Below are 18408 nucleotides of genomic sequence, written 5' to 3'. Positions count from 1 at the left end.
TTTTTTGGCTTTGCCCGCAGTTGGGCAAAGCATACTGCACAGGTGCGAAACGCAATATTTCTGAGCAGGCGCGATATGTCGCATGGCGATGTTGATCGTTATTCATGTCAGGAGGACGGCGAGGAAGCCGGGGGGAGAGAGGGCAGAGGCCAGAAACCACGCCCATCGGACCGGAATGAGAAGATTACCATACAACGCGGAAAAAATTAAAAAGGTTTTTCGGGAGCATACAAGGAGAGTCAGGGGGTTATATAAGGATTTAGGGAATGCATAGCAGACATTGAATAAGGTGATATTTTCAGCAGCTATGTCACAAAACTGGCGACGGGTCCAAAAATAAGCCCAATGTTATGATCCAGGTCGGGGTTTGCTTTCGGCTTTCTGAACTGGTCAGGCGGGGGTTAATCTTCTCTGCTTGACTTCTGACCTGCTAATCCGTCTTCCGTTCCTGTTTTGGATGGATCTGTCTGGCTCTGACTTTTAGTGTGTTTCTGGCTGTGCTTTCATCTCGTCCTCTTGTTACCGTGCTACCGACCCGCTTTCTTGACCCGTGGCTAGCTGCAGACCTTGCTCCTGCCTACCCCTCTGTCACTGCATTCCTGGCTGTTGCTGACTTAACTTGTCCAACCTCTTTCTACTGCCCCCTAGCGGTGTTGGCACAGACTGGGTACCAGTATCACTCTGCTCCCCATCACTAGAGATACTCCTTCTGGTCATCAGGGGGAAACAATCGCTGTCAGAGGGACCTGACAGTGACAGATTTCTGTGTGAGAACTCATTCCCTTGCCAAATCTAATTGTTTGTGGTCTGGTGAGTGTGATTCTTTTGGGGGTGCCTGCTTTATTTTTGGGGTAAACCAATATTAGCGATCAGTCCAAATACACAGAAAATTATAACTGTAAATTTAATTAGGTAATTAAACCATTGTAAATACGGTATGTACCCACCACTATAGGACTGGTATATATGGTTTCTGCATGATGAGAAAAGCAGATCAGATAAGAAAATGTGCAGTTGAACCAGTAATAAGATCAACACAAAATGTATTAACAAACTTTACATAAAATATTTCTTGAAATAATTTATTGAAAAATGCAAATTAAAATACAAATATATCAATTAGACAGTAGATGGCACCACATAACTACTAAAAAAAATAGGGAAAGCTATGAACATATAAATTACCATAGCAACCCTGAGTAGAGTATTCATCAAATGATAAGACCTACAATTTCCAATAGGAATTTTACTCAACATGTATATGACAAATAAATGTTAAATTCCTTTTGGAAATTGTCTTGTCATTTGATGAATTATTTGATATGTGGTGCCAGCTACTGATTCATTGATATATTTACAGTGACATGAAAAAATGTGGGCACCCCTGGTCAAAATTACTGTTATTGTAAACAGTTAAGCAAGTTGAAAATGAAATGATCTATAAAAGAGCTAAGGTTAAATATGACACATTTCCTTTGCATTTTAAGCAAAAAAAAATAAAAATAATCTTTTACATTTTAAAAATTACATAAAGGAAAATGGGCCAATGCCAAAGTTTGGGCACCCTGCATGGTTAGTACTTAGTAACACCCCCCTTTGAAAGTATCATAGCTTGTAAATGCTTTTTGTTGCCAGCCAATAGTTTTCCAGCTCTTATTTGAGGGATTTTCATCCATTCTTCCTTAGAAAAGTCTTCCAGTTCTGTGAGATTCCTGGGTCATCTTGCATACACCGCTATTTTGACATTTAACGACAGATTTTCAATGATGTTCAGATCAGGGGACTGTGAGTGCCATTGTAAAACCTTCAGCTTGAGCCTTTTGAGGTAGTCTATTGTGGATTTTGACTTGTGCTTAGGATCATTATCCATTTGTAGAAGCCATCTTCTTATCAGCTTCAGTTTTTCTACAGATGGTGCTAAATTTGCATCAAGAATTTGTTGAAATTTTATTGAATCCATTTTTCCCTCTACCTGTGAAATGTTCACGATGTCATTGGCTGCAACACAACCACAAAGCATGATTGATCCACCCCCATGCTTTATGGATGATGATAATATGTGTAAAGCGCTGCGGAATATGTTAGCGCTATATAAAAATAAAAAGATTAAAAAAAGATTAGATTGGCAAGATGTTCTTTACCTGAAATTCTGTGCCCTTTTTTTCTCAACACATAGCTTTAATCATTGTGGCTGAAGAGTCCTATTTTAACCTCGTCGGTCCACAGGACTTGATTTCAAAATGCATCAGGCTTGTTTAGATGTTCTTTTGCATACTTCTGATGCTGAATTTTATGGTGAGGATGCAGGAGAGGTTTTCTTCTGATGACTCTTCCATGAAGGCCATATTTGTGCAGGTGTCTCGGAACAGTAGAGTATACCACAACTACAGACTCTGCTAAATCTTTCTGAAGGCCTTTTATAGTCAAAAGGGGGTTCTGATTTGCCTCTCTAGAAATCCTACGAGCAGCCCCCACTGAAATTTTACTTGGTATTCCAGACCTTATCTTGACCTCCACTCTTCCCGTTAACTGCCATTTCTGAATTTTGAACTGAGGAAAAAGCAACTTGAAAATGCTTTGATATCTTCTTATAGCCTTCTCCTGCTTTGTGGGCCTCTACGATTTTCATTTTCAGAGTGCTAGGCAGATGCTTAAAAGAACCCATGGCTGCAGTTTTTTGGCTCAAGCTAAGAGGAGGCTGGGTTTTTATAAAACTTTGCATCACCTGGCCTTTCCCAACGATGATAGTGAACAAGCCATAACCCTAACAGGCTAATTCAGGTCTGAAACCTTAGTCAAAGTTATCTGCGTACACAAGGGTGCACAAGCTTTTGCATCACCCCATTTTCCTTTTTGTAAATTTTAAAATGCAAAAAAGGACTACATACATTTTCTTTTAGGAGTGTCTGCTTTCCTTGATGAAAGGTCCTGCTGTATTCTACATTGAAAAAGATCTATTCACAAATGATATATAGCCATGAATAAATTATAAAAGTATATCTTTATTACTTGTGTCAAATATCACAAAAGGTTAAAAACAACAAAAGGAGTACTTTATTATTTATTCATGGCTATACCTCATTTGAGAATATTGTAAATCTGTTCAACTTTTTTGAATGAATACCGGCATGCAGGGCTGCCACCAGGAATTTCTGGGCCCCATACCGGCAAAATTTTCAGGGCCCCTTGATACTCTGCCCAGGCTTCACCCCAGCTCTGTCTCCAGCCTTCCACAGTCCCAGCGCCCACTCATAGAAAAACTCCATATCTGAATCACGCCCTCACCACACATTATCAGTTCCCATCTAACACCATATCACATACAAAGCCAGCAGCTTTTGTTTTCGCTAAAAGATTTTATTTTAAGCCGCCACTACTACGACTAGATAGACTATTTTGGCCGGGCCCTACTCTAATCTAACCTATTATTTGTTAAAACATCCAATACTCTTTTTAGGTATGTTTATGCTCCTTTAAGGGAATATGTCACATACAGTTTTTAAAACGAACAATAACACCACATACAAGGGACAAATAGCATCACATCATGACCAGACCACATATTACCACCACATAGTGACCAAATAATACCACATACAAGGGAGAAATACCACCGCACCATGACTGAACCACATATTACCACCACGTAGTGACCTATAATACCACATACAAGGGACAAATACCTCCACACCATGACCAGACCACATATTACCATATGGCCACACCATGGCCGTACCACATATTACAACCACATAGTGACCAAATAAGCCATAAGCACCATTATACACAGGAGCTCTTTATATAATGTCAGTGTACAGAAAATACAGGGATCACCAGTGGCATTACATATAGGAGCTCTGTATATAGTGTCAGTGTACAGGTACCGTATATACTCAAGTATATATAGTGCTCTGCACCGTTCATTATTGCCCCATAGCTGTGCCATATAGTGCTCTGCACCGTTCATTATTGCCCCATAGCTGTGCCATATAGTGCTCTGCACCATTCATTATTGCCCCATAGCTGTGCCATATAGTGCTCTGCACCGTTCATTTTTGTCCCATAGCTGTGCCATATAGTGCTCTGCACCGTTCATTTTTGTCCCATAGCTCTGCCATATAGTGCTCTGCACCGTTCATTATTGCCCCATAGCTGTGCCATATAGTGCTCTGCACCGTTCATTATTGCCCCATAGCTGTGCCATATAGTGCTCTGCACCGTTCATTATTGCCCCATTGATGTACCATAGAAAGCTCTGCCATTGCTGCTGCTGCAATAAAAAAAAAAAAAAAGCCATACTCACCTCCGTACAGCAGTAAGGGCAGTGATGCCCGGATGGCGGCCCTGCCGGTATGGTAACTGCCTGGACCCTTTTTTCTGATTCTGCTTTTCTTGGTGAATAGACATCCACCATTTACTGAGGTAAATGTTGATGTTTTTGTTCAAGAATATATGTAAATTGCTGTTCATGGAAAAACATAAGACATCCCCTAGAAATAAGCTGTAGTGCATCATTTGGAGCAAAAAATATTATAAGACCCTGTCTTATTTTCATGAAAACACGATAGCAATTATCACAGTAAAGCTTGCCGAGAAGACATGGGCTCAGATTTGTAATTTGCTCTTTTTATGACGTCCTTTTTTAATGAGGTATTTGTTGATGTCTTTTTGTACCACGTTCTTCAAAATGGTTCATTATTTCGCAAAAAAATAGAAAAATGCTTTTGGTTATGTCTTTAACCATTTTGTAACTTTTCAAAGCAAAAAGTCACATTCTCCTAAAATGTTGCAAAATTAAAAAAAAAAAATTTCAGGCATATATGGGGAATAGAGTACCTTTGCACAAAAATGTTACAACCTTTTAAAAAGTCAATTGATGAATCAACATCCGGTAATCCGCAATCCTGCCCACAATGACAAACAGAAAAAAAGGCTAAGGCTATGTGCGCATGTTGAATATTTGCTTGCAAAAATTTTTGGAAACGTTTCGGCATCTCTTGGCAGGAAAAACGCTTTTTTGTACGCGTTTTTGTACAGCAATGAATGCATTTTTGAGCTAAATAAGGATATTTTTTTAAAAAGTTTTGTGATATAATTTATTGATTCAACACTACCTTTTTCATGCTGATGAAGTAGCATCAGGGTAATGGGATTATGGCACCTATCTCTAGGCTTAGTAATGGAAAGGTGTCAGCTAGACACCCTCATTACTAAGCCGATAAGTAAATACAAACACACAAACATAAACACACATTGTCACCAGCCTATGTAGGAGGGTTAACAGAACGAACGTACATAGGCTGTAACCAGACAGCAACTGTTAATTTTAAAGAAAAAAAATGAAAAGATATCTGGTACTTAGCCTTGCTCTTCCCACTTTGCCCTGTAGCGGTGGAAAATGGGGTTCATATTTGTGGGATTGATGTCACCTTTGTATTGTCAGGTGATATCAAGCCCACAGGTTAGTAATGGAGAGGCGTCTATAAGACACCTATCCAATAGTAACCCATAGTGATATTGTATAAAAACACAGAAACCCAGTATAAAGTCCTTTATTTGAAATAATGACACAGACTCCTTTAATAATCTTAATTAAACCATACTTACCAAAAACCTAATCCACCGAAGCCAACGTTTCCTGCAACAAAAATAAAATAAACCACAAAATTCCTCACTTGTCCGCAAAGAAGGTAATCCATAATGTCCCACAACAATCCTGATCACTTTGAGAGCAGTCACTAATGTCCAGGTCCTGAAAAAGTAAGTGCAGTAGCTACATTTCAGGCTGAGAAGGTGACTCTTGAGTTCCCAGCCACCTCTCTCCAGCCCATTAATTTGTACATAATAGGTAACTGCTCACCTCTCGTCTCCTCCCTCTCACCTCATAAGCTGCTGTTATCAGGACTGCAAAATTACCAGACCCCAGCATCATTAGTTTACAGAACAGTTCTCCTTTTGGGTTAGGAGATTTACTTGTTCAAAAACACTGTGATCACTATATGCAAATATAGTGAGAACAGTCTAGACTTCAGAACAAGTGCACTGACAGACCATTAATGTGTCACTGTATCATTAACTCAACTCGCCCCAAAAACAAGGAAGTAAAGAGACTGTTGAGCTGTTTGCTGCTTTAGACATAACTTGAGGATAACGCTTTAAGTAAATGGCATGCAAAATTAAACTATATAAAACACATCTTACTTCACTTTCTCCATGGCTGACTCAGTATCGATTAATCCCAAGATACACAATGTGATGGACACAGGAGTCCTTTTCATGGCAAGTTCATGTCGCAGTGAGCTAAAGAAACCATCCAAGGCAAATTTTGATGCACCATATGAGGTGGTGAATGGGGTTGCAATTTTACCTAGATAGAGACACAGGTGTAAAAAATGGTGAAGGGGGTTTGAAGGTGCATAAACTATAAAAATTAGTCTACAAGTTAGATTTCTTTTTAATAAACTACGGAGCACGTTTCCTAGTGTACGTTCATAGATGACTATTACTACTAAATACATTAAGCACTACGTCACAAATATAAAAAGATATGTAAATTATTTTAAACAAATTACATGTAGAAGTGGTTTCTTTTGAAATAAAGGTTTTGTCACTGATTTGATATTTATGACCTAAATGAGGGTTAGTTCCCCGTTGTCAGATTTCAGGGGGTCAAACAAATAGAACCACCTTCATCTGTCAGAAGCCGGATGTAAAGCGTACAGAGAGGTCCAGCACATTTCTTTCCATGGTCACACTGAAGGCAATAGGAGCTGATCTGCAGTACCCGGGAGCAGAATTCTGTGCTTACAAATTGCTCACAGCTGGCTGGTGGGGCTGCCCTAAAAATAGGTTGTCAATACAAAAGTAGTGGACAGCCTCCATCTAAAGACTATGTACAGCTTGATGCAAGATGACAAATAAATCAACATTACAAATAGTCAGAATACAATTTTTTTTTACAGCTCATGTGTAAACCTGGGTGTATTGATGATAAAACATATCAGATTATGATACTTCATAAGTCATATGGTTTTCTACCTGCAGACTTTTTGCTACATAATAGTTTGAGGCTATAGCTGCAGTATTGATCCTGTTGGCATTGAATGGCACCTACATTTTAATCTCTCGTCCAAGCTGTATGCTGGACAGTAGAGTTGCCAAGGAAACCCCACCACACCTGGAGAGCACGGATCCAATTAATTAGATTTGAACCCATGCACAACACTCTTCTCTCGGAGTTGCTGCGGCAACTGTACCTTCCCGCATCGCTCATCGCCTTCTGCCAGCAGGAGTGGGAGAATACAATTGTAGGTGAGGACTGCTGAAGCTTTTCATGCTGCATGACCATTCCTTACACACTATTTTATGGTACTGCGGGTGTTATTACTACTACAATGGCCTTGGAGACTCTGCAGGCTATAATAACACATTTAGGCCACGCAGGCTGCTTACAGTAGCAGGAGCAACGTGCGGCCTGGTGTTGTCGTGTTCAAAAACGGCTCCTGGAACATTATGGAGAAATGGTTTTACAAATAATCCATTGTGTGCTAATGTAATTGGCCATCACTTACCAAGCTTAAGGCATCAAAGTGTTCATCTAAACCATCAAAAAGCATTTGTACAACATTGGGCTGTGAGTCAGATGTTCAGCCACAGGCAAAATGTCATTATAAATAAGTTCTTAAATACAAGGGCGTACATAGATTTCATGGGGTCTCATAGCAGGACTCCTAATTTGGCTCCCCCACCCTTTACAAAAAAAATATATATACTGTTATATGAAAAAGTTTGGGCACCCCTATTAATCTTAATGTTTTATAAAAATTGTTTTTTTTGCAACAGCTATTTCAGTTTCATATATCTAATAACTGTTGGACACAGTAATGTTTCTGCCTTGAAATGAGGTTTATTGTACTAACAGAAAATGTGCAATCTGCATTCAAACAAAATTTGACAGGTGCATAAGTATGAGCACCCCACCAGAAAACTGACATTAATATTTATTGGCTACTCCTTGTGCAAAAATAACAGCCTCTAGTCGCTTCCTGTAGCTTTTAATGAGTTCCTGGATCCTGGATGAAGGTATTTTTGACCATTCCTCTTTACAAAACAATTCCAGTTCAGTTAAGTTTGATGGTCGCCGAGCATGGACAGCCCTCTTCAAATGATCCCACAGATGGTCAATGATATTCAGGTCTGGGGACTGGGATGGCCATTCCAGAACAGTGTAATTGCATGAATGCCTGAGTAGATTTGGAGCGGTGTTTTGGATCATTGTCTTGTTGAAAGATCCATCCCCTGCGTAACTTCAACTTTGTCACTGATTCATGAACATTATTGTCAAGAATCTGATGATACTGAGAGGAATTAATGCGTCTCTCAACTTTAACAAGATTCCTGGTGCCGGCATTGGCCACACAGCCCCAAAGCATGATGGAACCTCCACCAAATTTTACTGTGGGTAGCAAGTGTTTTTCTTGGAATGCTGTGTTTTTTGGCCACCATGCATAACGCCTTTTTGTGTGATCAAACAACTCAATCTTGGTTTCATCAGTCCACAGGACCTTCTTCCAAAAAGAAATTGGCTTCTCCAAATGTGCTTTTGCATACCTCAGCCGACTGTTTGTGGCGTGCTTGCAGAAACGGCTTCTTTCGCATCACTCTCCCATACAGCTTCTCCTTGTGCAAAGTGCGTTGTATAGTTGACCGATGCACAGTGACACCATCTGCAGCAAGTTGATGCTGCAGCTCTCTGGAGGTGGTCTGAGGATTGTCCTTGACTGATCTCGCCATTCTTCCTCTCTGCCTTTCTGATGTTTTTCTTGGCCTGCCACTTCTGGCCTTAACAAGAGCTGTACCTGTGTTCTTCCATTTCCTTACTATGTTCCTCACAGTGGAAATTGACAGGTTAAATCTCTGAGACGGCTTTTTGTATCCTTCCCCTGAACAACTATGTTGAATAATCTTTGTTTTCAGATCATTAGACAGTTGTTTTGAGGAGCCCATGATGCCACTCTTCAGAGAAGATTCAAACAGGAGAACAACTTGCAAGTGGCCACTTTAAGTAGCTTTTCTCATGATTGCATACACCTGGCTATGAAGTTCAAAGCTCAATGAGGTTAGAAAACCAAAAAAGTGCTTTAGTAAGTCAGTAAAAAGTAGGTAGGAGTATTTAAAACAAGAACATGATAAGGGTGCCCATACTTATGCACCTGTCAAATTTTGTTTGAATGCAGATTGAACATTTTATGTTAGTACAATAAACCTCATTTCAAGGCAGAAACATTACTGTGTCCAAAAGTTATTAGATATATGAAACTGAAATAGCTGTTGCAAAAAAAAACAATTTTTATAAAACATTAAGCTTAAGATTAATAGGGGTGCCCAAACCTTTTCATATAACTGTATATTTGGCAAGGACAGAGAAGAGCATACCTCACAACTTTGCAGCCTTTAAAAAATAATTTTACTTCTATTGAAACTCCTTAGTGTTCCAATGTATAAAGAAACCCCTTTCATAGAGCCCATAAAGTATGATGCCAACAAAAGTGCCCCCCAAACACAGTATGATACCCCCACACTGAGTTCTTCCATATCCAGTATGATGACCCTACTGTACCACACGCTAAGTAGGATACCCCCACATTGAACCCAACACAGTATCATGCTTCACAATGACCCCAAAACAGTATGATGGCCATTATAGTGGCCCACACACAGTATGATAGCCCTCACAGTCCCCCACACACTGTAGGATGGCCCTGACACAGTCCTCTCACACAATAGAATGGCCCCCCACAAAGTCCTCCATACAGTATAATTGCTTTCACACCTCTCCACACAGTATAATGACTCCCACACAATTCTCCACAGTTTTATTGACCTCACAGCTCTCCACACTGTATAATTACCCCCACTAGCCCTTCAAACGGTATAATGGCTCCTCACTAGGGTTGAGCGACTTTTACTTTTTTAGGGTCGAGTCGGGTTTCGCGAAACCCTTAACCGACTATCTCAAAAGTCGAGTCGAGTGAAATCGGCCGATTATGGCGAAAAGTCGGGGATCGACCGAAACACGAAACCCAATGCAAAGTCAATGGGAAATCTAATTTTTTTTTTCTCTCTCTCTCTCTCTCTCCCCTCCGTCCCTGAACAGAAAAGCTGGTGTTACACATTGCAAATCGCTACAGTGCACAAGCGACAAGATGGCGATAGGCGTCCACGCCCTAAAACCTATGTCATCACTCTGCCCACGCTCCTTCATTGGCTGAAAAAATGGCGCCAAACGCGTCATACGAAACGCGACTTTGGCGCGAAGATCGCCGACCGCATGGCCGATCCCACACTAGGATCGGGTCGGGTTTCATGAAACCCGACTTTGCCAAAAGTCAGCGACTTTTGAATTTGTCCGATCCATTTCGCTCAAGCCTACTCCTCACTTAGTGTTCCAAATAGTAAAATGTTCCCCAACATAGCCCTCCCAACAGTACAATGACCCCACAAACCAACAACTCACCTCTCTCCATTCCTTCAGTCTGAATCTCTCACAGCTGCTCTGAGAAGTCAGAGCTCAGACTCACTGGAAGAATGATAAAGGAGGGAACTGATAGCTCCTTGATCCATCACTGCATTGCAGGAGGGCCCAATGCCGGTAGTGGGACTGAGCACAGTAATGTATACATAAAGTGGGGAAAACAAGTACCGTATTTGACACACTGCCGATTTTGCAAGTTTCCCACCAACAAAGAATGGAGAGGTCTGCAATTTTTATCATAGGTACACTTTACCTGTGAGAGACAGAATCTAAAAATAAAAATCAGAAAATCACATTGTATGATTTTTAAATAATTAAATTGCATTTTATTGCATGAAATAAGTATTTGATTGACCTACCAGACCTGTTAGTTTTTCTTTAAGAAGCCTTCCTAATCTGCACTCTTTACCTGTATTAATTGCACCTGTCCACACAGTCAATCAATCACACTCCAAAATCTCCACCATGGCCAAGACCAAAGAGCTGTCTAAGGACACCAGGGACAAAATTGTAGACCTGCACAATGCTGGAATGGGCTTCAGGGCAATAGACAAACAGCTTGGTGAGAAGGCAACAACTGTTGGCAGAATTATTAGAAAATGCAAGAAACACAAGATGATTGTCAATCTTCCTCAGTCTGTGACTCTGCAAGATCTCGCCTCGTGGGGTACGGATGATTCTGAGAAAGGTCAGGAATCAGCCCAGAACTACACGGGAGGACCTGGTCAATGACCTGAAGAGAGCTGTGACCATAATCTCAAACATTACCGTTAGTAACAGACTACGCCATCATGGATTAAAATCCTGTAGGGCACGCAGGGTCCCCCTGCTCATGCAAGTACATGTCTAGGCCCAATTGAAGTTCACCAATGACCATATGGATGATCCAAAGAAGTCATGGGAGAAAGTCATGTGGTCAGAGGAGAACAAAATAAAACTTCTTGGTATCAACTGCACTCGCCATGTTTGGAGGAAGAAAGAGGATGAGTAGAACCCCAAGAACAACGTCTCAACCATGAAGCATGATGGGGGAAAGATCATACTTTGGGGGAGTTTTTCGGCAAAGGGGACAGGGTGACTGCATCATATTGAAGGGAGGATGGATGGTGTCATGTATCGCAAGACTTTGGCCAATAACCTCCTTCCCTCAGCAAGGGTCGTGGCTGGGTCTTCCAGCATGGCAATGACCCGAAACACACAGCCAGGACAACTAAGGAGTGGCTCAGTAAAAAGCATTTCAAAGTCCTGGAGTGGCCTAGTCAGTCTCAAGATCTGAACCCAATAGAAAATCTTTGGAGGAAGTTGAAACTCAATGTCGCCCAATGACAGTCCCAAAACCTGAAAGATCTGGAGATCTGTATGGAGGAGGGGGCCAAAATCCCTGTCGCAGTGTGTGAAAACTCGGTCAAGAAGTACAGGAAACATCTGACCTCTGTAAGCATAAGTACATGTGGGGGTTGCCTGGTTGCTAGGGAATCCCCACATGTAATCAAGCTGGCTAAGAGATGTGAATCATTCAGCTGAGGTGTGGAAAACTAAGGCTATGTGCACACGTTGCAGATTAGGCTTAGGAATTTCTGGTGCGGATTCTGCCTCTCCTGGCAGAAAACGCACCTGCGGATTTGTTGCGTTTTTTGTGTGGTTCCTCAGCGTTTTTTGCTGCGGTTTTCTTGCGGATTTGCTGCCTTTTTTTACCCCTGCGGTTTTCTATAATGGAATGGGTACAAAAAGGCTGCAGATTCACAAAAAAGAAGTGACATGCTACTTCTTTTAAACCGCAGCGTTTCCGCAGCGGATTTTCCGCAAAGTGTGCACAGCATTTTTTTTCTCATTGATTTACATTGTACTGTAAATCAATTGCGGATCTGCAGCGTTTCTGCACCTCAAAAAAACGCTGCAGATCCGCTGAGAATCTGCAACGTGTGCACATAGCCTAAATCTCCGAGCACTAAAAAAAATACACGGAGGTCACCCAAGCATGCTCGAGAAATCTCGAGTAACGAGTATATTCGCTCATCACTAGTACCTACGATAAAAATTGCAGACCTTGCAAAATCGGCAGTGTATAAAATACCACTGTACATTACACACACACATATATATATGTGTATATATATATATATATATATATATATATATATATATATATATGTATATATATGAAAAAAATTATATTTCTTTGTAGATATGCATAAATCAATTATACAAAGCTCAATTTAAAACTCCATTAAAGCACAGATACGTGCACTCACTGGATTGTAAATACAGTATGTTGTGCGGCTTTATTTGTACAATATAAACACCTACAGATATTGCAAATCAAACACAGAAAACTGTAAAATAAATATTATTTTAATACAAATTAAAAAAAGCCACATTAAAAGGAAAAATACTTTAGTGCATTGCTTTTTACGGTTGCTAGCTAATTTCGTACATATTTTGGGTGCTGCCCTCTCCCTGCATTTTGATGGCTTTTACTTTATTCTACCCTCTCAGTGTATAATAATAATAATCTTTATTTTTTTTTTATTTTTATATAGCGCTAACATATTCCGCAGCGCCTTACAGTTTTGGAATATGTATATAAATTTCATATTTATTACGGAGCATTACAACTTATCCACGTTATTTATGGATCACTTTTGGTCGTGTTGCATCTCATAGTTTGTATTTACCTTTGTGTACTACTTTCTATGCTTACAGACTATTCAGTGTACATTTTGGGCATCTTTACACTGTCTGCTCTTTGCTGGATTTCACATCTCAGTGCCCTATACTTATCATTGTCGATTATTTAATACTACGTATTACCACTTATAAATGTAGTTTGCAGCTCATTCTTGTGTGCCCTCAATATTATTCTGTTTCTAAGGTATGTTTGATACGTATTACAATAAAATTATTTATTTATACATTTACCATCGCTCGGTGTGCAATATAGCTGTTTATCATTATAATATGGACAGTAGAGTGCAAACAGTGCTACCTAATAAATTAGCTTGTCGGCTCAAATTTCTATTGGTTGGCTGTAAAATATGATGGTTAAGTAGTATCTCTTTCTGTTAGTACAGTTTTAAATATATGCTTTTTATCTAATTTATTTTTGCTATTTTTTTTTAAATTTTACACATGGTGCCTCCAACAACATCCAAACGACCTTTGGGGGGCATTTTAACATAATATACTCTCTTTATAGCGGATTCTCCCTGTAACTGGGGCTGGTATATTAGCCCAAGTTACAGGAGCTTTAGCTTTTTGTCTGCATAGCAGAGATGCTCAAGCAGTTGCTTCTCCCTCCCTGCACCCTGAAATATCATGATTGCAGGGTCTGATGGAACAAAAACTGTTCTTCCTAATCTGTATACATCAGCACTGGCTCAGAGCTGTTTATACGGCGATCGAGAAGGTAAACATGGTAATAGAGCTTTAATAAAAAAGCAAAAGGAGTATTTTTAGGCTAAAAACAGACACATTTTTATTAAAGATACACATGTAAACAATTTACATACAGAGATAAATATTCAGAGTACATAGGATGAAAACCAGAGCATTTGCAACCTAAGGAAGCAAGATTATAGCATGCTAAAGGCAAATTGGGCCTCTTTTGCAACTCTGGTGCATGTACCTGCTGGATTTTTTGTTGCTTATGGTAATAAATCTAGTATATCTTCTTTCTGGGAAGTCTGGCTGTGTCTGACCGCTGGTTCCTCACCCCTACAGCTGTACAACTATGTGCTAGTTGCGTACACTGCACTGACATTATAAAACGTCAGTGCAGGGTAAAGTGTGGACTGCCCCAGGCATATAAAGTCTATGAGCAGTAAATAAATAGTTAAATAAATCTGGACCCATCAGGTCATGGTTTCACTATTTAATACATACTAGGCATTGGAATATACATTGCCAGACAACAACCTGTTTACTAATAAGCCTTATGGCATGATGTTAAAGGGAACCTGTCACCCCGTTTTTTGAGATTGAGCTATAAATACTGTTAAATAGGGCCTGCGCTGTGCGTTACTATAGTGTATGTAGTGTACCCCGATTCCCCACCTATGCTGAGAAATAACTTACCAAAGTCGCCGTTTTCGCCTGTCAATCAGGCTGGTCAGGTCAGGAGGGCGTGGTGACATCGCTGGTTCTTCCTCAGCTTTACGTTGGTGGCGTAGTGGTGAACAAGCAGCGCGCGATCTGCGCTGTCATCCCTTTCGTCGGTGGGGGCGGCCATCTTCCCGGGGCCGCGCGTGCGCAGATCGAGTGCTCTGCTGCACGGGACTTCAGGAAAATGGCCGCGGGATGTCGCGCGTGCGCATTAGAGATCGCGGCGGCCATTTTCCCAAAGCCGAGAGGCCGCCCCCACCGACGAAAGGGATGACAGGGCAGATCGCGCGCTGCTTGTTCACCACTACGCCACTACGCCACCAACGTAAAGCTGAGGAAGAACCAGCGATGTCACCACGCCCTCCCGACCTGACCAGCCTGATTGACAGGCGAAAACGGCGACTTTGGTAAGTTATTTCTCAGCATAGGTGGGGAATCGGGGTACACTACATACACTATAGGAACACACAGCGCAGGCCCTATTTAACAGTATTTATAGCTCAATCTCAAAAAACGGGGTGACAGGTTCCCTTTAAGACTTTTCTCACAAAACTATATATCAATCTGCTCAGCTTTCCCTGCTCTATAACATGCAGGCTGCAGATTGCCCCACATTTTCATGGTGGCAGGTTCTCTTTAAGCTTTCTCAGGTTGTCCTTATGTTACATGTAAAAATAATATTGTGATCCATTTGCAGAATAGAAGAAATTAGGATTACCTGTGAGAGAAGACAACACAATAATAGAACCTCTTGATTCCGCAAGGTGAGGGAGAGCCTTGGCAGCAAGATGGATATAGCTGAGGAAGTTCACCTGAATGATATATAAGACATTTTGACTAAAGGCAATAAAATAGGTGCAAATCAAGCAAGTCACTGTGGGAATCAGAAGACTGGCTGTTATCGCTGACAGATGCTGCTATCGGACACATATTTCCCAGCAACGGAACTCCCTATCATACTGAAGAGCCACAATGTTGAGTTCGGAGTTAAAAAGTAACAAAATGAATCCCCTACCTATCTGTGGAATATGACGTGAAATGCCATATATATGATATATAAATACAGGGTCTAAAAATGATCAACGGCTCTAGCAGTCTTCTACAGGACCGGAAGGGATGATGGACATTCAATGTACAGGGCACAACAGTGAGCACACAGCTGTATAAAATAAAACGCTAGACACGTCCTGTATTCCAAAAGTTGCATACACTGTATTATTCCAATTCAGATAATGTAACCAAAGACACATTAGTGTGCTCTTCCACATATCTTTGATTGATAACACAAATGTCCTTAATCAGTAAAGTGCTTCAAAGCATTAAAGACCCTAACGGGTTTTGCAAATAAATGTACGGCACTTATCTTACGAGAGTGATAAGCAATGAAACAAAGTCCATCAATAGTGAAGGAAATCGATTTGTGGAGAAAGCTCGAGGTGCATGCACAGGTGGGATTATGGGTTTATGGAAACAACGTTTTAGCAGAGGATCATGTGTATGAACACACCTGCGATCTTTCGGGGACCTCCCCAAATCCGAGACTGAGCATGCCGAAGGGAAAACTGATGAAAATGCATGTTACAAGACATATCGTAATTATCAGATATAGTCTTATTTCTCAAATACATATTCTGTAAAACTACTTGAAAATAAAGTTACCGTTTAATTGTCCTGATTTTGCAGTATGTTGTCCTTACTATGGTTATATGCAAGGAGACACGGGATGTCTAAGCTCAAATGTCTGCTGGTGTATCTGTAGAGAGAAAGGAAGGCTCCCATGCCTAGAACCCTCCAAGATTAGTTCATCAGCAATGTTAGCTGCCTACGCTTGGGTATGTTCACACAGAGTTTTCGATGATGATTTTGAGGCAGATCAACTTCAAAATGCACATCAATAACCGCTTCAAATACTTTTCCGAGATGCGAACTCGGCTTCAGGAAAATGGCCGCCGCGATCTCCATCTGCGCACGTGCGGCATCCCGTGGCCATTTTCCTGAAGCCCCGGGCAGCAGAGGACTCCATATGCGCACGCGTGACCTCAGGAAGATGGCCGCCCCCACAGATCACCAGGGAAATAGCGCCGATCGCACGTTTTTTCTTCTCCTGCCCAGTGGATTCAGAAGATGGGCATGCGCAAACCACTACGCCACCAACGGAAATATATGCAAGATCTGGGGGAAGAAACAGCGATGTCGCCACGCCCATATGACCTGACCAGCCTGATTGACAGGCGAAAACGGCGACTTTGGTAAGTTATTTCGGCAGCATAGGTGGGGAATCAGAGTACACAAAATACACTATAGTAACGCACAGCTCAGGCCCTATTTAACAGTATTTCTATCTCGTACTGAAAAAAACGGGGTGACAGGTTCCCTTTAATATTTTTGGAAGTTGGAGTGTTTTTTTTTTTAGATTTGGCTATCTTAGGAGGATATCTGTTTGTGCAGGTAACTATTACTGTGCAGAATTATTAGGCAACTTAATAAAAACCAAATATATTGCCATCTCACTTGTTTATTTTCACCAGGTAAACCAATATCACTGCACAAAATTTAGAAATAAAATTTCTGACATGCAAAAACAAAACCCCAAAAAATTAGTGACCAATATAGCCACCTTTCTTTATGATGACACTCAACAGCCTTCCATCCATAGATTCTGTCAGTTGCTTGATCTGTTTACGATCAACATTGCGTGCAGCAGCCACCACAGCCTCCCAGACACTGTTCCGAGAGGTGTACTGTTTTCCCTCCCTGTAGATCTCACATTTCATGAGGGACCACAAGTTCTCTATGGGGTTCAGATCAGGTGAACAAGGGGGCCATGTCATTATTTTTTCTTCTTTGAGACCTTTACTGGCCAGCCACACTGTGGAGTAGTTGGAGGCATGTGATGGAGCATTGTCCTGCATGAAAATCATGTTTTTCTTGAACGATACCGACTTCTTCCTGTACCACTGCTTTAAGAAGTTGTCTTCCAGAAACTGGCAGTAGGTCTGGGAGTTGAGCTTCACTCCATCCTCAACCAGAAAAGGTCCCACAAGTTCATCTTTGATGATACCAGCCCATACCAGTACCCCACCTCCACCTTGCTGGCGTCTGAGTCGGAGTGGAGCTCTCTGCCCTCTGATCCAGCCTCCGGCCCATCCATCTGGCCCACCAAGAGTCACTCTCATTTCATCAGTCCATAAAACCTTTGAAATGTCAGTCTTAAGATATCTCTTGGCCCAGTCTTGACGTTTTATCTTATGTTTCTTGTTCAAAGGTGGTCGTTTTTCAGCCTTCCTTACCTTGGCCATGTCCCTGAGTATCACACACCTTGTGCTTTTTGTTACTCCAGTAACGTTGCAGCTCTGAAATATGGCAAAACTGGTGGCAACTGGCATCATGGCAGCTTCACGCTTGATTTTCCTCAATTCATGGGCAGTTATTTTGTGCCTTTTTTGCCCAACACGCTTCTTGCGACCCTGTTGGCTATTTGCCATGAAACGCTTGATTGTTCGGTGATCACGCTTCAAAAGTTTGTCAATTTCAAGACTGCTGCATCCCTCTGCAAGATATCTCACAATTTTGGACTTTTCAGAGTCCGTCACATCTCTCTTCTGACCCATTTCGCCAAAGGAAAGGAAGTTGCCTAATAATTAAGCACACCTTATATAGGGTTTTGATGTCATTAGACAACACCCCTCCTCATTACGGAGATGCACATCACCTGATTTACTTAATTGGTAGTTGGCTCTCAAGTCTCAACAGCTTGGAGTAGGACAACATGT

General features: G+C 41.2%; 1 protein-coding gene across 2 annotated transcripts in view; it reads right to left on the bottom strand.

Moving 5' to 3' along the window:
• Nucleotides 1-18408, bottom strand: part of HSD11B1L (hydroxysteroid 11-beta dehydrogenase 1 like) — a 49759-nt gene that overhangs the window by 11210 nt on the left and 20141 nt on the right. For both annotated transcript variants that reach the window (XM_069739333.1, XM_069739342.1), the window contains exons 5-6: nt 15354-15447; nt 6202-6367 (exon numbers count right to left, since the gene is read on the bottom strand). In XM_069739333.1, coding sequence (XP_069595434.1) covers nt 6202-6367; nt 15354-15447 — 260 coding nt within the window. The remainder of the gene's footprint in view (nt 1-6201; nt 6368-15353; nt 15448-18408) is intronic.

Source organism: Ranitomeya imitator, chromosome 1 (assembly GCF_032444005.1).
Source record: "Ranitomeya imitator isolate aRanImi1 chromosome 1, aRanImi1.pri, whole genome shotgun sequence".
Classification (NCBI taxonomy): Eukaryota; Metazoa; Chordata; class Amphibia; order Anura; family Dendrobatidae; genus Ranitomeya; species Ranitomeya imitator.
This window is presented reverse-complemented; position numbering and strand designations above follow the sequence as displayed.